This window comes from Struthio camelus, chromosome Z, assembly GCF_040807025.1.
Source record: "Struthio camelus isolate bStrCam1 chromosome Z, bStrCam1.hap1, whole genome shotgun sequence".
NCBI lineage: Eukaryota > Metazoa > Chordata > Aves > Struthioniformes > Struthionidae > Struthio > Struthio camelus.
The window spans coordinates 24,964,226-24,985,194 of record NC_090982.1 but is presented as its reverse complement, the minus strand read 5'-3'; the positions used below and the strand labels follow the sequence as shown (position 1 = coordinate 24,985,194).

General features: G+C 39.9%; 1 protein-coding gene across 3 annotated transcripts in view; it reads right to left on the bottom strand.

Annotated features, from left to right (window-relative positions):
- Positions 1–20,969, bottom strand: part of FOCAD (focadhesin) — a 131,792-nt gene that overhangs the window by 95,338 nt on the left and 15,485 nt on the right. For all 3 annotated transcript variants that reach the window (XM_068929137.1, XM_068929139.1, XM_068929138.1), the window contains exons 5-10: positions 20,035–20,139; positions 9,878–9,979; positions 4,491–4,695; positions 2,061–2,267; positions 1,511–1,598; positions 693–895 (exon numbers count right to left, since the gene is read on the bottom strand). In XM_068929137.1, coding sequence (XP_068785238.1) covers positions 693–895; positions 1,511–1,598; positions 2,061–2,267; positions 4,491–4,695; positions 9,878–9,979; positions 20,035–20,139 — 910 coding nt within the window. The remainder of the gene's footprint in view (positions 1–692; positions 896–1,510; positions 1,599–2,060; positions 2,268–4,490; positions 4,696–9,877; positions 9,980–20,034; positions 20,140–20,969) is intronic.

Sequence of the window (20,969 nt, the reverse complement as noted above, 5' to 3'; positions counted from 1 at the left end):
CACCACCCTGCCTACCACAGGTAACAGAGGTAGGAAGAAAGAGTTCATCTTCGACAGCGCTAACAATATCTTGATGAAAAAGGACCTCTTATCACCTGTTCTCAGAATAGGTGGGACAGAAGGATGGAGGTCAGCTAAGAAGCATATAAGTAAATGAAAAAAGCAAACAAACAAAAAGCCCAGATGAAATTATCCATGATAATTAGCTGAAAAATAAATTAGTGGCACTTCTAAGTGCTCTCTAACCCCCTTCTTCTCCTGAAAGAGAGTGGTGTCTAAAAGGCACATACAACAAAGGGATAAGGGACTTAAGAAAGGGATGAAGTTAATCAGAACAAGCTAGAGTCTGAAAAAGACAAAATAAACTATAGATAAGCTAGTTTTCTACCAAGTCCTGTTATTTAACCAATAATGTAGGTGAACTCCTTAACGTGTAGTCTCTGAAAGGAAAAAAGCCCATGTCATAAATAAAACCACATCTAGCACACAAATACAGTTTAATTTTAGTAGTATGGTTTAGTAGTATGGTTTACGTGTTTTATGTATTTGTGACTGTTTCCATAAAATATATCACACAAATAAGCTCATACATGCAGCCTCTTTACTAGTCAGCTAGGCATAATGCCTTGAAACTGTTGAATGCTTCCCATACCCGCCCCAAAAGAAGGGGAAAAACCTAACTTAAAACATACCAATTCCTTTCTATCCTTCACATCTTCCTGCTGTAGCATTTCCAAAAGATTTATAGCCAACTGCTGCCTGGTAGTACCAGAATCTTCCTCTGATAGGCAGTCCCCAACTGATGTGGAAGATAAGATCTGTAACACAGGCATCACCAGAACAAGGGCTGTGGTTGGGATGTTCTGAGTTTCTGAACAGGAAAGGAGCTTGTAGGCTATTTAAGAGGGGGAAAAAAAAAAATCGGTATGGAAAAAGGAACCAACATTAGCTGTAATTTTAAGCATGATATAAACATTTCTAGGAAACATTCTGATCAAGCAAAGTAACAGACCCAGAAATTACAGTATGTGCATACTAGAGTTAAAATACAAAACTTTTTTTTTTTTTTTTTTGGTAGAACTCCAAGCCTGTCTGGAGGCACATACACTTCTGGCCTTTACACCACAGCACCTGATAGCAAGAAATATAATAATGGAATGTAGCAGAGTCTCTCACTTTATTGAAGTGCCTCCAGTGCACTAATCAAAATCATTAGTTGAAAGTCAGCAAACACTGCCAAGACTGACAGGCCTGAGCTCTTAAGATCTGTTGAAAGAAACAGTACAGGAGGCATGGATCTCATGTGAAAATACCCTACTGTCAATACAAAAACGAAACATACATAAGCTACAGAACAGCAAGGAGCTCAGTAACATCCACGTAGCAAGTCAGTGCAGCGGGAAAACTAATCCTTATTGCCACCATATTAGACGTTCACTTTTTTCTTTTAACAGAAAGAAACAAAGAGACCTTCTTAAGAGTGTGGTTTCCTCTGTCAGAAGGACTTTACCTAGACTCAAGATAGGCTTCTGCTGACTTGCTGGTGTTTGCAGCAGTAGTAGGGCTAAACCAATTATGTACTGTTCCATTGGAAAAACCTACAAAGGAAGAAAGAAAAAGGTTCAAGTCTCCTTTATTTTCCAGTGCAGACAAACGGTGGAAATTGGCAGCAACCGAAACTCTTGTGTGTGCATTCACTATGATAGGTGAAGAAACTCCTTACACTGACACAATGCATGCAGCAAAGAACACAAATAGCATAACAGAAGTGCTATTCTAATTGAGTAACTACAACATTCTGATTTGTTACTTGGTTCAAACCATTTTGGCTTAATTTAATTTCCAAAGTAAAAGGCTAATTAACAAATACAGAATTAGCTAATTATAGTTTCTGCCTTCTGAAGGTTTTCAACCATGGGGGGGAAAAAAAAAAAAAACCCAAGAAGCTTTCAAGACAACAGTGGTTACTTCCAGATGAATGTCACATATTGATGCCTTGAAATCTTAACGTGATGTTCTTGCCACTTAATATTATTTCTTGGTTTTCCACAAAATCCTACCTCTTTTAGGAGCTCAAAGTGGTCCTCTATTAAGGAGATCACAGATGAACATTCCCCTGTTATATTCAAACACACTTCACAGAAGCATAACAGTTGCAGACAAAACTGGGATAACTGGACTTTCCAAAACACAGGATAGCGCAGTAGGCTGAGGAATAGCTCTTGCAGAAGAAACAAGGCTTCTGTAACTTGTGCCAAGTCCTTAAGCTGTAAAGTAAAAAAGTGGTTAAAAAAATTATCTGTTGTAGTTTTTCCTTTCCTACCTGTGCAGAATCCCCTCAAATTTAAAATTAGTTCAATTAGCTGTACAATCTTTCCATTACGAGTATTAGTAAGACTTTGAAGAAATATCTGGAGACTAAATCTAGGAATCTCCTACCAATAGATGAACTGTCATTTAATACTCTGAAGAAAAATTGGACACATGAAAGAATAAAGATTTTTTGTTAGGGCTGTTGAGAAAAATTCCTTTTTCCTTGATTTTGCTATTGCACTCAATTTGGCTCTTCAGCTTCTCTCAGTCATTGCCAAATAAAACAAACCGCATGGGGATTTCATATAGCAGGTAAGTATTCTTCTAATGGAAATACCCTCTCCCAGGAAATCCATTTCCCTTGTAGTTTAATCAAGATTTTGATATATGTCTCAAAAGAGAAAGGCAGCAGCATTCCCTTCTTCTAGCATATCATGTAAGTTTACCTAGTAAAGAAAGAAAACCTGGAATATACCATACCCAAAAGCAAAATCCCTATGCTCAGGAAGCCAAGCAAAGACCTTTCAAGTAGTAGGTTGCCTCAAAAGCCTAATGCATTAAATATTACAGGTGTTCTTCTCTTGAAAATTCTAACTCAGGTCAAACCCAGCTCTTCTGATCCAAGTTCTGGAGCTGGCATTAAGTCCTAATCTTGCCTATGCTAGAGTTTACTCTGAGGGACCAAAGAACAACAAATCAACTGCTCTAACTGGGACCATCATGCCCACTGAATTCATCAACAGAAGAGTCTGCAGGTGGCCAACTGTACCTCTGACGAGTGGTTCACACTAAGACGAAATGATTAGGAAGTGTATCAGCAATTATGCAATACAAAGGATTAAACAAGGCTGATACTAAAGAAAAGATAAAACAGACTTGGGGTTAAGAGGAGAAGGAACGACAGACTATGAAACAATGCATCAGACCAGCTTTAAGTTTCCTGAAGCAAGTATTCTCATTTCGACTATGAAAGGTTCATCCTGGGCAGGCCAAAAGTCATACAGTGGATAAAATTAAAAGTACTCATACAAGTTTAGGAAAGCAACAAATTTCTAGGAAAAAAAGCAGAAGTGCCCCTGAGCATGACAGAAAAAAAAAAAAAGGCTCATAACTAATTTTATGAGCACTCTTTGGTGTCATTTTCATAGCTTATTTTTAACAATTTGAAAGCTTGTTCATATATTCAGGACACAATGCTAAACTGAAGCCCAGGCAGATTGAAGACAGTCTGGAATCATTCTTATGATCAAAAAGACCAGCATGCACTTGTCAGCCACAAAGAGTAGATCTGAATCAGGATAAATGTGTATAATAAGCACTATTATTTGTCCAAAAGATGGTAAAAAGTAGCTGCCAATAAAAAAAAAATAAAAAACACTTTACTGGTAAAATTCCAGTGGAGGGAGAAGGTTCCAATATCCTCATATCAAGCCTATTCAGTTTTTGATGATCAATATTATAAAACCCTCTCTCTCTTCGGCAGGAACATCATAGCATCTCAGATTTGAGTGAATTTATTTGACTAGAAAGATGCCATTCTATGCATTTTACAGAGAAAGGAAGAAGGTACAGAGATAGAACAATCAAGTTTGACCAATGTCACAGTAAAGCATCAGAGCAGAGAAATGAACTCTGCCCCCTATCCAAAAAGGATGGAAAGACTAAGCCCCTAGCTCCCAGCAAACATGACTGTGTAACTTAAAAGGACATTGCAAAACTTCAGCATATTCTAAAAGAGATCAAGTTTTATCTTCAGATCCACCATCCCTTAAACAATAAAACAGACAGAATTCATGCAAGAGTACACGAGTGCTCCTCATTAAGCTCGTTTCATTTTTAATATTACCTATGTCAATTTACAAATTGCATGTTTTTGACAAAAGGATCACTATGCAACAACATGCCGTCTCTCATATACGTTTACTGGACATTTACAGCAGCCATTAATGGCAAATAATTACTGCAAACACGTATTTCAATTTACACCTTATTTGGCAGATTTGAGCACTTTAAAAGCTTTACCTTTCCTCAGGAAAAACTGGTATTTTAGATTTCTGTTGTACTACCAAGAAATCAAGACTATAGGAAATGGAAGACAGCACTGTATTTGCACACTGGAAGGACAACAACGATACTGTCATTGCTTTGATAAAGTAAAGTAAAAGGCTACCACTCACCTGAAGGTGTGGAACAAAATCACACAGAAGTAGAATAATCTGGCATTCCAGCACAGATGGTGCTTCCTTGTTCTTTGGACCACGTCGCTGAAGTAAGATCTTCAGTAGGCCCATTCGCAGCTCTGCATATTCACGTAACTGAGATGGTTCGCAATAGAGGTATCTTAGAAATGGAGCCATTATACCAACACATGAACTCTGTGCCCTGAAGTTCAAGAAAGAAGTTTGCTGAGACTACTTTCTACTGAAAAACGAACAAATAACAAGGAAAACCAAGCAATCTGACATTCCCTGGATCTGCAATAAGATGCAAGGAGTTACAGAAAATTAAGAAAGGTATTACTAAATCTCATAGGAAAAAACAATTTGACTTCTTAGCACCCAGCAGTATCTTACATAACAACTGTACAACAAAGTAGATAGGCAAAAGACCCAGTATTTAAGCATGAACACCACTTCAATTTATACTTACAGGTTACAATGACTTTCTATATTTTATTCTTTTTCTTCTTATCAATTCAAGAAAGTTACTTTCCTTGCTGAATGCTGTAAGAGAGCACTGCACCATATTGAAGCAGTATTTGGACAGCAACTCTCAGAAATGCCATTTTAATTATAAAGCCTGACTTTACATAAGAAAACTCTCCATTCCTTGCCAGTTTTTGTCCAATGATCTTAAACAACTGTATGAAGGAGCCGTGAAACAGTAACTGCTTTAACCAAGCAATTGGATAAGTCGGTCAGAACTTATCACAGAACAGTTCTTTTAACTTGACTTTGTTAGCCAACCTGACTGTTCTTGACACTAAGAAAAATAATCACACAAAGCTAATAGACAATACATGGAAAAAATATATTGGGACTCAAAATTGGGCATCTGTTCCAACAAGGCACAGCCTTCCTACAAAGCTTAAGTAAAAAAAACAACACAGTTACCACAACATATTCTCAATCTATAAGTTTTTTCCTACAGAAACCTTTGCATAAAAAGCAGCAAGATCAACTGTTGTTTAAATTCAAAACAAGCTACCAGCAAAAAATCCAGTGTTCGTTCCAGCAGTCAGGTATCTGACAAGACTCTTCAGGAGTCCCAGATTTAGCTGCTGAATGGAAGAACAAGTCTGCACAAAACATGTAAAAATTACTCTGATTGGACAAAACATACTTTTGCTTGGAATTCTTACCATTGAGCATATAGCCTAGGCCCACTAGAAATTAACAGATGAATAAGTAATCTTGTTTTATCTGTTTATTTGGAGCAACAACATAAAATTCAATTTCACTGTCCTATTACTCTGTCAAATTTGCATAAGTCTTCTAGAAGACAGGAAAAAAGACCTTTTTTTATCTGAAATGTATAAACATAGTTGTAAAAAACATTAAAAGATTAGAACATGAGGCTGCTACAACACTTGGTATCTTGCATTCAAGCTTTATTGAACAAGCTCCTTGGAGATAAGCATGAATGAACGCTGAAGTTGTTGGTAGCGTAGATATTTTAGAAAAATCACAGAACAGTTGAGGTAGAAGGGACCTCTGGAAATAATCTGGTCCACTCCATGCCCACCCTAACCACCACCCCGATTGAAAGCAGGGTCAGCTACAGCAGGTTGCCCAAGACTAGGTGCAGTTTAGCTTTCAGTATTTCTAGGGACAGAGACTCCACAACCTCTCTGGGCAACATGCTCCAGTGTTCAACCACCCTCACAGTAAAGAAGCGTTTTCTTACGTTCAGACAGAATTTCCTCTGTTTCAGTTTGTGTTCGTTGCCTCTTGTCCTGTCACTTGGCACCAGCGTTAAGAGTCTCTTTTTTTAACGCTCTCCCATGAGGTGTACACGTGGATAAGATCCCCCCGAGCCTTCTCTTTTCCAGGCTGAACAGGCCCAGCTCTTGCAGCCTCTCCTCCTACGACAGATGCTTCAGTCCCTTTGCCATCTCTGGGGCCCTCTGCTCGACTCACTGCAGTAAGTTCTGTCTTGTACTGGGGAGCCCAGAATTGGGCCCAGCACCTCAGATGCGGTCTTACCAGGGCTAAGCAGAGGGAAGGATCTCCTCCCTTGACTTGCTGGCAACGCTCTGCCTAATGGAAGAGGCTGCTGACCTTGCCACTTTTGCCACAAGGGTACATTGCTGCCTAACGGTCGGTTGATGTTTTCTGCAAAGCTGCTCTCCAGCTAGTAGGCTCCTAGCATTTTCTGGTGCATGGGATTACTCTTCCCCACGGGCAGAACACGGCACATCACTTTGTTGAACTTCATGAGGTTCTTCTCTGCCCATCTATCCAGCCTGTCAAGGTTCCTCTGAATGGTAACACAACCATCTGGCTTATCAACCACTTCTTCCAGTTTTGTATCATCAGCAAGCTTGCTGGGGGTGCACTCTTGTCCCATCCCCTAGGTGTTTAATGAAGATACCAAACAGTATGGGCCCCAGTATCAACTCCTCCTATACACCACTAGTGACTGGCCTCCAGATGGACTTTGTGCTGCTGATTACAACTCTCAGAGCCTGGCAGTTCAGCCTGTTCTCAGTTTACCTGCTTGCCAACAGATCTAGCTCATTCTTCATCATTTTGTCTATGAGGATCTTAAGGGAGACAATGTCAAAAGCCTTAGTAGAGGTGAGATAAACAATCCACTTAAAGTTGAGATAAACAGTCCACTACTCTCTCCTCATCCACCAGGCCAGTCTCTTCATTGTAGAAGGCTATCAGATTGGTTAAGCATGTTTGTCTTTTTAAATCTGTGCTGAGTACTCCCCTGATCACCTTCTTGTCCTTCACGTGTCTGGAAACGGTTTCTAGGATTATTTGCTCCACCACCTTCCCAGAGAACAAGGTGAGGCTGACAGGCCTTCAGTTTTTCAGACCCTTCTTCCTGAAGATAGCTGTGACATTTACTCTCTTTCAGTCCTCAAGAATCACCTTTAATTGCCATGACCTTTCAAAGATAAAGAGAGTAGCCTTACCGTGATAGCAGACAGCTCCCTCAGCACTTGTGGGTGCATTCCATCAGCAACCATGAGCTTATGTATGTCCTGTTTGTCCAAGTAATCCCTAAGCTGATCCTCCTCCACCAACAGTAAGTCCTCCTCGCTCCAAACTTCCGCTCTTATCTCCTGAATTTGCCTGGTATTCCTGAAGGCTGGTCTTTCCAGTAGAAACTGAGGCGAAGAGGGTATTCAGTATCTCTGCCTTTTCTGTGTCTTTTGTGACCAAGGCCCCTGCCCCATTCAGCAGTGGGTCCACAATTTCCCTAGTCTTCCTTTTGCTGCTTATGTGCCTGTAGAAGCCCTTCTTTTTGCCCTTCGTGTCCGTCACCAGATGCAAATACAGGTGGGCTTTGGCTTTCCTAACCCGATCCCACTCGGGGATATTCCTCCCTATATTCCTCCTGGGTTACCTGTCCCTGCTTCTACCCCCTATCTCTTTCCTGCTTCATTTGAGTTTAGTCAGGAGGAACTTTTTCATGCATGCAGGCCTCCTGCTGCCTTTACCTGATGTCCTGCTTCTAGGGTCAACTGTTCTGAGTTTGGAGAAGGTGATCCTTGAATTCATCAACCAGCTCTCTTGGAGTCCACTTCCCTCCAGGGCCATATCCCATCGAATTCTTCCAGCAGATCCCTGAAGAGCCCAAAGTCTGCTCTCCCAATAACCAGGGTCGTGATCCTGCTTTTTGCCTTGTTGTCTCCCCTCAGGACCCTGAATTCCACCATCTTATGGTCACTGCAGCCAAGACTGCCACCAGCTTCACATCCCTGAACAGACTTTCCTTGTTCGTAAGTATCAGGTTCAGCAAAACATGTCCCCTCATCAGTTCCTCCATTATCTGTGCCAGAAAGTTGTTGTCAACGCATTCCAGAAAGCCCCTGGTTTGCTTCTGCCCTGCTGTGTTGCCCCTCCAGCAGATGTGAGGATGGTTCAAACCCCCCATAAGAGCCAAGGCCTGTGAAAGTGAAGCTTCTTCCAGTTGTCTGAAGAAGGCTGAACTGCTTCTTGTTCCTGATCAGGTGATCTATAGCAGACACCCAACACAGCATCACCAGTGCTGGGCTCCCCACTAACCCTGACCCACAAGCTCTCAGCTGGCCCCTCACCATCCCCAGGCAGAGCTCCAGTCATTCCCACTGCTCTCTCACATAGATGGTGACTCCCCCTCCTCATTGTACTGGCCTGTGCTTCCTAAAGAGCGTGTAGCCATACACTACAATGCTCCAGTTGTGTGAGCTATCCCACTACACCTCTCTGAGTGAGATTGCAGCTCTGTAACTGCACGCAGACTAACTCCTCCAATTTTTCCCCTATGCTGCGTGCATTAGTGTACAGGCACTTCAGAGAGGCATCCCAGTATGATTTCCCTTAAAGGGCATTAGAGCTTTCCTCCTAATGTGGTCTCATAGGTGCTTTTTTTTTTTTTTTTTTTTTAAAACATATGCCTGGGGTGATTCTACTTCAGCTATGTTTTGTCGAATAAGGGGTCGCTTCTGTTCATATCACCCCAGACCCTTTCCTTGCAAACTTCATCCACCACTTCCTCTCTTGACCATTGGTCATTTTGTCCCTCCTGTGTCATTCCTAGTTTAAAGCCCTCCTCACATCAGGCTGGCCAGCCTGCTGGCAAAGATAATTCGGCCTCACTTCATCAGGTGGACTGTTTCGTGTTAAAAACATTTCATAAAAAGGCTGTACCTTTTTTTTTTTTTTTCCAAATCAGGAAGCCTACCCCATTTCTAAAGACATCCGCCTTTACTAAAAACAGACAAACAGATTTAATCTTCCGTTTTCTCTGTATCATCCTCCATTTTGCATAGATAAGTTGCATCTGCTTTGCAGTCCTCTCTTTAACCAAGAAGCCAAAATTTTGACAAATATAGATCATTTTTTATCCCTGCAAAACTCTAGTGGCCAACACACATAGGAGAACGTTTCTGGTGGGATTAGGAAGCTGTTTCTTCATTAATAGTTCAATTACAGTAGCCACAATATCTGACATAATGGGGATCAATTTTCCAGCTTTACTAGGTTTCTATTTTTATGTGCTTACAATGCAAATGATATTCATAAGAAGATTTAATGAAAACTGATGCCTTTCAAAAAACTACCAAAAGCATTATAAAATTTGCACAATTTTTCCTGTTCATAAAAAAAAGCATAGAGAAGTTAAGAAAGAAACAGATTTTTTCCAGTTCTTCAAAAATGTATCCTAGTATTTTATTAGGCTGCAATTTTTAGCCCTTGAGTTTTATAATTACCTTTTCCAAAAGACATCAATTCTTACCATTCACATACATGTCCCTATCACTGTAGCTGCCTTCAAGAACAAATTACATTGATATGATTTAGATATCTTCACTTGTTTCTTTTTGTAGGATTATTTGTTTATTTACCTGTCTGGACACTGCTGGAAAAATGCTGTTATCTGCTGCAGGAGAACTGGCCAGCACTCAGGTCTGTTTTCAAGCACACTGATTAATGGATGAGGAGTGATCCTGAAAAACCAGAGAAATCACATTTGGCTCTGTAATGCAGAAAGTGAGCCTGCAGCTAGCCGCAAAATAAAAGCAGCTGTAGAAACAGACAATTTAACCCTCTGCCATTACTAATCCCATCATTAGCTTTGCCAAGACTGTTACATAATCAAAAGAAATTTTCCAGGATCTTTGGGAAACAAAATTAAACTTGATTGCTTATTCAGAAAGTCTGCGTTCACATCACTTCTTTTTTTTCTTTTTCTTTTTCTTTTCCTAAATAAATGCCTAAGGATCACCGTTCAAATGCATGGCCTGATTTGAAGTCATTGGTGGCTGCACTGGGCTGCGCGTTTTTAAAAATTCAATTCTGCATTCAAATATGGAAAACAGGCATCCGAATGCTTGAGTTCAGGAATGAAAATTTGTAGGCAGAGGTGAGAAGGTTTCCCAAATAAAGATATTTTCACAGGTACACTAAACTGCACACTGTTTGGAAAGTCTTCCTCAAACAGCTTTATTAATCCTATTTGTAAGTCCATCATTCATATTTCAAACTTCATAAAAGTTCATCTGAAGGAATTAGTATAGATACAAGAAGCATAGCAGCTGATGAAGCTATTCTGTGTTTAACAACAAGCTTCACAGATAGGTACTAATATAGCAGGCTACATCCTGACAAAAATGAAACAAGACTAGACTAGCCAGCAAGGCAGGTTATCAAACTGACCCCACCACAGTTAAGGTGCTAGCCCGCTTAGACTAACAAGCCATAGGTACTTCATCAAGAGACAATGACAAGGTTAAACAATAATATACCTATCTTTTCACATATAAATACGAAAAATTCACATTTGAAGAAAGCCTGAAGATTAAAAACCAAGGGGAAGAGAGCGAGCGAGCTAATTATTCAGAATTCACATAACCATTATGTAATAATAGATAGTACCCACAGAATCCTGTGAACTATATGTCACCTTTCAGTCCAGAGTCTTTTAAAAACAGGTACAAGTCTCCCATCCCTGAAGATGATCACAGTGACTATTACTCAGACCTATCATTTTAAATCTGCTCCCCTTTTTTTTTTTTTTTTTTTTTTTTTTAAATTTCATGCACATGAGCTGTCTCACTCACAGAAAAGCAGATACAGAAGACTGCAAGTGAAGAAGCTGCTAGGTTTCATTTAAATCGAGTTAACTGTATTGTTGTGGCTGATGTAGCCAAATGAGCCTTTTAGAAAGGATTTATAGTGGTGCTTTTGTTTGCTATTGTTTTTTAAAAATCTGTGAAGAGAAGGAAGCCGAAGAGCTGAGGCAGCCTTTTCACTAGAGAAGACAAACACAAACATACATTTAGACATGCTCATATTTAAGCACAGTGCTAAGTCACAAGCATTATTATGAGCAGCACTAAGCAATTCTAGTTCCAGGTGACAGGAATGAAATCTGCAGGAGTCCAGCCTCTTCAAAAAAATTAAACACATATAAATAGCAGACTAATAGTTCTTTTTTCCATTAGAGAATGTAGTTGATTACATAATGTGATGGTGCCTTAAGGCTTCTCTTAAGTGAGCTAGAGAGGTACTACTCATCTGCTGAAAACAGGACCCCTTAGGGATATGCTATAAATACAGATTTTTTTTCCTGGAAAACAATTATCTAATAGACATATATGCTTGAACTAAATGAGCTGCTACCAATTATACTACTTTAGCATTCTCAATGTTATTGCTATTAGAATTCTGGGGAATTAACTGGGTTTGAGGTATTAAGTATTAAGTACCCCCATTAGCTGAATGGAAAGTCTGCTAGGTTTGACAAGCTGGTTACAGAAAATTTTTCATAGTTAATGCATCTTGTTTTCTTCAAGATCTGCTCAAAATAGTGCAACTAACAAAGCAAACTGCAAATACTGCTCTTTCTATTTCAGTAGCAGACTACAGTCAAAAATGACCCACTGAACTCTGTAGCTGTGTAATTCAGGTAACAGTGCTTACCTGTGGGTTATTTACATTCTGCAATAAACTCCTTTTAATAAAAACTCAAAGATACTTGACGCGAAACTAAGTTCTCATGAACTGCCTCTCTCCAAAAGGTTCAAATTGCATTGGATCTTATGGTGCAAGAAAAGGAGCAATCTTGGTCTGACTTACAAAAGTTTGCCACTGAAGGAGATCCACAAAGCAAAAAGTTTTATTAATATGCTCTTAGGCACCAAGAGATAGCTTTTATTTACTGAGGGAGACATAACTTGACATCCATAAATCCATGGGCCCCGATGGGATGCACCCACGAGTGCTGAGGGAGCTGGCGGATGTTATCGCTAGGCCACTCTCCATCGTCTTTGAAAGGTCCTGGAGATCAGGAGAGGTGCCTGAGGACTGGAAGAAAGCCAGTGTCACGCCAGTCTTCAAAAAGGGCAAGCAGGAGGAGCCAGGAAACTCCAGGCCTGTCAGCCTCACCTCCTTCCCTGGCAAGGTGATGGAACAGCTCCTCCTGAAGGTCATCACTAAGCACGTGGAGGACAAGAAGGTGATCAGGAGTAGTCAGCATGGATTCACCAAAGGGAAATCATGCTTGACCAATCTGATAGCCTTCTATGACGGAATGACTGGCTGGGTAGATGAGGGCAGAGCAGTGGATGTTGTCTTTCTGGACTTCAGCAAGGCTTTTGACACTGTCTCCCATCACATCCTCCTAGGTAAGCTCAGGAAGTGTGGGCTAGATGAGTGGAGAGTGAGGTGGCTTGAGAACTGGCTGGATGGCCGAGCGCAGAGGGTTGTGGTGAATGGCGCAGAGTCAAGTGGGAGGCCTGTGGCTAGTGGTGTCCCCCAGGGGTCAGTCCTGGGCCCAGTCTTGTTCAATGTATTCATCAATGACCTGGAGGAAGGGACAGAGTGCACCCTCAGCAAGTTTGCTGATGATACTAAACTGGGGGGAGAGGCTAACACACCAGAAGACTGTGCTGCCATTCAGAGGGACCTGGACAGGCTGGAGAGGTGGGCGGAGAGGAACCTCATGAAGTTCAACAAAGGCAAGTGCAAGGTCCTGCACCCAGGCAGGAATAATCCCCTGCACCACTACAGGCTGGGGGTTGACCTGTTGGAAAGTAGCTCTGCCGAGAAGGACCTGGGAGTGCTGGTGGACAACAAGTTGAGCATGAGGCAGCAGTGTGCCCTTGTGGCCAAGAAGGCCAATGGTCTCCTGGGGTGCATTAGGCAGAGTGTTGCCAGCAGGACGAGGGAGGTGATCCTGCCCCTCTCCTCAGCCCTGGGGAGGCCTCACCTGGAGTACTGTGTCCAGTGCTGGGCTCCCCAGTACAAGAGAGACATGGCACTCCTGGAGAGAGTCCAGCGGAGGGCTACCAAGATGATTAGAGGGCTGGAGCACCTCTCCTATGAAGAAAGACTGCAAGAGCTGGGCCTGTTCAGCCTGGAGAAGAGAAGATTGAGAGGGGATCTCGTCAACGTGTACAAGTATCTGAAGGGGGAGTGTCGAGAGGATGAGGCCAGCCTCTTCTCTGTGGTGCCCAGCAACAGGACAAGAGGCAATGGGCAGAAACTGAAGCACAGGCAGTTCCATCTGAACCTGAGAAAAAACTTCTTCACTGTGAGGGTGACAGAGCATTGGAACAGGTTGCCCAGAGAGGTAGTGGAGTCTCCTTCGCTGGAGATATTCAAAACCCGTCTGGATGTGATCCTGGGCAATATGCTCTAGGTGACCCTGCTTGAGCAGGGAGGTTGGACTAGATGATCTCCAGAGGTCCCTTCCAACCTAAACGATTCTGTGATTCTGTGATTCTGTAACTACAGAGCTCAAGACATCAGCATAGAGACAGATGGTTTAGCTCAGAGGATATTTATAAACATAATTTGTTAGGAAGAAGGCTAAAACATACTCAGGTAATTTCTGATTAGGCATGAAGACAACTGTGCCTTTAAACAAATAGCATGGAACTCTCAGGAATACATTAAAATCAGGTAAAGAAAACTGATGCTAAGTCATCCCATATACAGACACTTTAGAACCTGTACATTACAGAGACTCAGAAGTATAACCAGAGATCTTTCTTGGAGATTCTGAAGAAAGTCTAAACATAGCAAATAACAAAAATATATTGCTATAGCAATCTGAGCAAAATAGCATCTGAACAAAAACATTAAGAAAAAAAATCAGCACCTGTATGGATTTCGGGAACTGAGACCTATTAAGAGGCTATTACGCCTAAAGACAGAAAGAAATTTAGCGATGGAAAGTGATAGGCAGACTTCTGTTCTTATGTCTGCCACCTCTTTAATGAGTTTTAAAAGAGAGAATACTTTGACATACTGTATATAAATCTTCATAAAAATACTTTAATTAGTAGCTTTCAAGCTATTCAGACAGCCAATAAGAAAGTAAGTTAAATTTGGAGGTGATCTTGTGCTAAGATAACCCAGGAGAACGGACTAGAAATAAAGTAGTTGGACAAGCTCTTCAGGAGATGTCTAGATTTCTGCCTAGACTAACTGAACAGTTTGTAAGCCAGTGCCATCTTAGCATTTAAAATGAATCACATGGACAGAAAGGGGAGAGAAATATAAAAATAATTAATCCAGCTTCCTAACTATTTCGCAGCTTTCAAGTATATAATTTTGTGTGCTTAATGATCCTTGTTTTAACAGACAGAATTTTAAATGGAATAGTGTTTGGAATTGCCAAAATCACTCTTGAAAGCAGGACAAGCACCCTCACTTAATGTGTATGGAAGAAAAAAAAAAAAAAAAGTAGTCAAAGCAGATTTCAGTCTCAGAGCTGAAGTCTTCTGCTGCCTATGACTGGGATTATTCCAAGAGTTATAGACGAGAACTCATTTCAGCATTATATTCAACGTAGGGAAAATTTACATTAGCTCTCTGGGCAACCTGCTCCAGCGCTCTTAGCAAAATGTTTTTCCTTATATTCCCCTAGTAGCTCCTCTGTTTCAACATAGGCTCACTGCCCATCATTCTTCCATCAAGCACCTCAGTAAAGAGCCTGGCTTTGCACTCTTGATAACCTTCTTTTCGGTGCTCCGACAGCTGCTGTTAGGTCTCCAAGAAGCTGTCCCTTCTCCAAACTGAACAAGCCTAGCTTCCTCAGGCTATCTACTTAGGGCATGTGCTTCAGCCCTCTGACAATCCTAGCAGCCCTCCACTGATCTCAGTCCAGTTTATCACTTCTTTCCTGTACCAGGGGCTGGACGCAACACTCCAGATGTCATATAATAAGCAGACTAAGTAAAAGCCACAATCATTTTCTTGAATTTACTGGCTAAACTGTCCATACTTCAAGTAGGTTTTCAGAAAATTGGAAAAGTCTAGAGGGCACCCATAAGAACAATTAAAGGACTGGGAAAATACACATCTCATTGTAAGCACAGCTATCAAGGATTAGATTAAAAGATAAGCGTCATAGCAGTCTAAGTACCCTCATGGAGAGCACAAATTTCATACTACCTGTCAAGGAGTATAACAGTCCTGTCGAGCTAGTAAACAAGAAACAGAAGCTAGGATTCGAAACTTGCAAATTCAGACTAGAAAAAGAGAATGAATTTTCACTGAAGAAAAAAAATCAGGCACTAGAAGAATTTGCTCTGAATTCTGCTCAGTATTTCTTCCAAAAAGGTGTGTTTCTGTTCAAGCAGATAAAGAATTTGAAGTAAGGACTTTCAGAAAACTGGCTAATGTGATGGACTATTTGCAGAATGTTCAGAAAATAGACATTAACTAAGACCACAAACTGTGCATATATATTACAGGTCTTGCCCTCACTTTTAGTTCAGCTTTTCCCACATTCACTTCTCTAAAATTTGTTTACTTACATACATGGCCTTTATGATGCATACTTTCCTTAATTCTGTAAATCCTTTGCTAAAGTTGTGGAGTCTCTTATGAACTGTGTACAAAGACTGGAAAAGCTAAAGCCAATGCCCAATTTGGACTTTCTAAGACACAACAGCATGCAAGACACACAGAAATGTGTTCACCTTCTGGTACTGTAGACCACCAAGATGATTTTTTGGGCAGCAAGATAGAAATATTTTTCAGCTTTCATGCTGCGACCTTGAAAGAACACAGTCCTGCACAGCCATACGAAGTTACAGCACTTGCTTATTTCAAGGCCTTTGCTACAAGAACTAATTACTTTTCCAAATTAGAGGAATGTATTAGTCATGTAAATGCTGCTATGACACTGAAGTCAGTGGAACTCTCGTAAAGTAGGAGTATGTAACACACTAAACCTAAAATTAAAATGGCTTAGTGTCCAGAAGAAACAAGCCTTTTTTGCTGATATTTTGTGTCCTCTGAAACTCAGGTGACTGCACTGAACTCTATGATAAAAAAAAAACAAAAACAAAAACAAAAAAAATCTGTTACGCTCTACAGTGAACAGTGATTTATAACAAAACATGAAAATGTGCAGCCCCCCCCCCCCCCCACAAATTCCATTTGATAATGCTAATAGTGGTAGGAAAAATGAGATATGTATATGGAAATTTGTCTTCCACCGCTCTGTTAGCGGTGCTTTGCTTAGACTGTAACACACACATCTTTAAATGACATTAAAATGCTATTATACTGATCCCACTGGCAAAGGTTTACGATAAAGTGAAATAAACAACTACATTCAGCTATCTTTATGTAAATTCATGAGCGTCCAGGGAAACAGATTAACCTTATGCTAGGCAACAACGAAGCAGAAGTTACTTTTAACTTACCTTAACCTTTTTGTTACACCTCTGAACACAAGAGAGCTATTATTTCATTTACATCATTAATTCAGTGATAGATTGCTTTTTCTGTATGAGGAAACAGTGTCTGCAGCAACCATGCATTTTCATGTATACAGCTACGACCCTGGCCCTTTCAGAAACGCAGCACAGCACTTTACTCCGTCAAATATGCATTTTTAAAGTATTTCTGCCTGCTCTGAGATTTGATTTCGGAGGGGCGGTTGCAAGTCAATAAGACAAGGGAGGTGCAGCTCTCCAGCATTTTTAGGCAAAAATAACACGCATGGTGAATCATTAAGAATAATGTAAAATATAAGTTTATTAAAACAGGTGTTAATGGCTTTCTGTAAAAATGAACAGCCAAAGTTGTAGTCTGGTCTGATAATGCTGAAAACCTATTTCACATAATTTTACATATTCTTCATGAATGCATTGGTTGCATACACTTCCTGTTACAATTATTCTCCCACCCCAAAGCTTTAGTAACAAAACAGCAAAACATAGGTCAAGACGGAAATAGTGAAAAATAATTATTTTTTGCATCACAAATGTGTTTAGTAGTAAGAATTCTACATTTTATCTCTTTGCTTATAATACATACATTCGTAGGCCAGGGAAACACCCGGCTCAAATCTGAAATGACTGTTATCTACCTAATGCTCCCCCTCTCCCTCCCAAACCCAGTGAGAGCTAAATAGCCTACTAAAAGAGACTGGGGAGCCCAAAACTAAGTGACAAACATGGCACAGCTTTCTACCAGTTTGACAGAGACAAATGTACACTTCTTGCGTTTTGTAAAAATGGGGGAATTCTTTCTCTATTTTCCAGTGTTGATTAGAAAGTGGAGAATCATAGCATTAAAATTACAGAAGCTTCCCCTAAAGAAACCAGATAAAATAACTAGACAAATCCCCAGAATTACAAGACACTATTTTCTCCCATTTCTTTCCAAAAACTGTTCAGAACATTATACAATGAGAAGCTATATTATAAATATACTATTATCTAGAATTAACTTATGAAAGACATTTTTAATTACCTCATAATATTGCTTTTAAAACGTCCTAAGACAGATGACAATAGCAAACTAATTTAGAACATTTTCAATTCTCCATTGTTGATTTCTCTATGGAACACTTACGCACTGAGTTGACACCTATATGAATAATTATAATAGGATGTTACTAATCTCATTTTTCTTTCAGAAACTAAGTTTTAATGACTGCTTCGCAATAACCCTAGGTGTAATATAATAACTAGAAACACACTATAGCACTTGTTACATAACAATTCTCATTGTTCTATCAAGTCACTGAATGAAGACATGCCCTTTTTACACTACAACCTGAAAGATCATGTCACACGGCTTTGACCTATTAGATATTTGAAACGGAGTCAAACAGCTAATTTGACTTCTCACTTCAGTAAAGTGAATTAGAAGCAAAAGGAGAAAAGTGAGCACTGGCTGAGTATAGGACAAGTGCAAGAGTGACGCTTATTTTCAGTTCTCTATTAATTTAAACCATTTTGAAATGTCAAAATTCACCGTCCCTGTATGCTACCAGTAATTTTTCTTCAAGAAAAGGTCTTTTTTTGCCTACCTGGGGAGGGGCTGTTTCTACATTCCAGCCACAGCCTACTATCCTCTTTTCACATGGAGACTGGATTAAGCTGCTTTAACTTAGGCTCTTCCACCAGAAGATTGAAAAAAATAGTTTGTTTACTACTAAAGGAAAAACGTTTCCAGAAGAGTTCCATCTCACTATTCTTCAATACCTATCTTCTCAATTAAAACTTCTGTAAAGGCCTGACCTTCGTAAAAAGAACTCATATGGCTAGAAAAACAAAAGTACACTGGATTTCAGTAGTGCAAGTCCTGCATCAAGCTCCTCAAAGTTTGTTCCACTATTCCTTACTATTTTATTTTGTCTATCTAAAGACATGACCCCCTCTTTACCAAAATCAGTCTTTTATATCCTTAAACAAGTACAGCTACAACATTCCTACACTGATAGCTCTTACCAGCATAAAAAGCAACGTTAAAAAGTTCATGACATCTACCAGAGCTAGAATATTCTCCAGAAGAAGATACAGTGATGGCTATGAAAGTCAACACTGACTCACAGTTTCTGTAGAGCTGGCTGGAATCGCCAAGATCTTCCTTTACGAAGGCTGCTATTGTATGACAAGCAGCTTCTACATTAGTAGAATGCATTACATTAGCTCTGGATGCATTTTGAAATCATTTTTACACAGCAGCCTCTTTAAGAGTAAAAGCATTTAGGGAACCTTACTCTGACAGCATAAAGAAAGAAGGAAAAACAGGTGAAAGGGAGTGTCATTAAAGGGACATTCAAGCATATCATCCAGCTACTGCATATGAACAAGTCCCCAGATTTATTTGTTTCCCATTCACACAGCCTTCCTGTTCCTGTTATCCCTCTTTGAGCTTCTAGCGGCAATGTCATCTCTGTAGTACTACAAAATTCCTTAAAACTTTCAACCAAAAATACATCAAAGTTATTTGGCAGTTCTCTTAAAGAGAAGAAGCTCAGCAAACTGGGTTTGTTAACTAAAGCATGTTTTGTTTTAGCATGTTATGAAAAGAAAGAAGCTTCGATGTATTCCAGACCTAGTCTGGTGAGATCCTTAAATATCCTAAGACCTTGAAGCAGTTACAGAGCTAGATTAAAAATGCATCAAAACACCTCACAAAGTTATTGGCAATCATATATTCTGGTAAATTTATTTGTTTCACATTAGTCTCCGCCTTTAATGCTAAAATTGTCTCATTTGTTGTTGCTTGCCCAAAGGAATGAACAGACAGCTCCAGAGAACATTCATTCTCTGTACATTAAGGTCTGTTTTAACACTTTCCAAGCCTGCCTAGCTGTGGCTATGATAAGTTAGATTTGTTTTGTGAGGACTGGGACTAATAAGATCTTTTTTTCCACAAGAGATTACTGGCTGATGTTGTTTAGTGTTCAAAGTGGCTTGAGCTCTGCAGAACAGCCTTCCCCCACAATTAGGCGTTTATAAAGATAATAGGCGATAAGTTCAAAAATGCAGCCTTCCCATCAGGTAGGTTCTTTGTCTTCTACCTGGACACCTTTTTCCTGCTATGAAGCTTGTAGGACTTTGCATCTCTTGAACCTCAACTACTCTACTGCCAAATTTTGGCAATATTGGTTAGCGGGCTCAAAATTACAAAAAAAAAAAAAAAAAGGGGGGGGGGGCCACAGACCAGTATCAACACTGTATTTTTGCTGGAAATTAGACGAGAAGTTATGAGGATATCTACATAAAATTGATGTGAAACTCACCTGATTGCATACAAATTCCAAACAGCCTCATCTCCATCTTTTCCCAGGTGAAGGGTTTGCATTTGTAATAATTTCCAAATAGTTTTTACCAAACCATGCACATTCCTGTTGGCAAAAAGAAATACATTATATACAGAGCTGCATTAGTTGATTCTTTCATAACAGGAGGAATCCAGGCACAAAACCGACACCTAAGAATACTCAGCGTCTCCTTAAGGACCTCCTCACACCTGGCTCCAAAATTTTGGCCAAGTTGTTCATCCACGTGTCTGCTTTTCTTTTGGTAAAGTGATGATAAAGATGAGTATGGGGTTGTGATTCAATACCTGTATGATATTTCACCTGCTTTATTTTTGAATTTTCTGTGAAGTATCTGATAAATATCAAGCCATAAGTATGTGACAAATATCAAGCCACGTGATTTTTCTTTTAGATTAAATATTGTTACTCCATCAGAGGCAGCTGGTAGCATTTCAAGCATTGTCTCTGAGAGAGGTGTGCTGATGTATTTATGCTGGTTCAGCCCGTTTGTGTGAAAACTCGTTAGTTCCTTTTACTAGAGCCTACATAAAGTCTCAGTGTTCTTACACAGAAGTTACTTAAATTTGTTCAAATTTTGCGCTATCACTTAAAAGTCTAAATGCACGTAAGTCCATTCATAACCCAAGTCCTCTCTGAGGAGGTAATTTTCAGGGTAGAGGATTTGGCTGCTTCCTTTTGGTAGACAGTTGCACGGTTGAAACTTCTGTGTACTATGATGAACGTTTACCCTCACACATGCATTCAGAGAAGAGCTGATTTTCAGGTTTTAATATATTCTAAACACCGATTTCAATTAAATTAGGGTCAGAAAATGTACTTGTGGAATGATTTTCTTCCACCAAATTCTCATCTTTGCTACAGTATCTTCATGTCATTCCCCAAATAAAATGGGA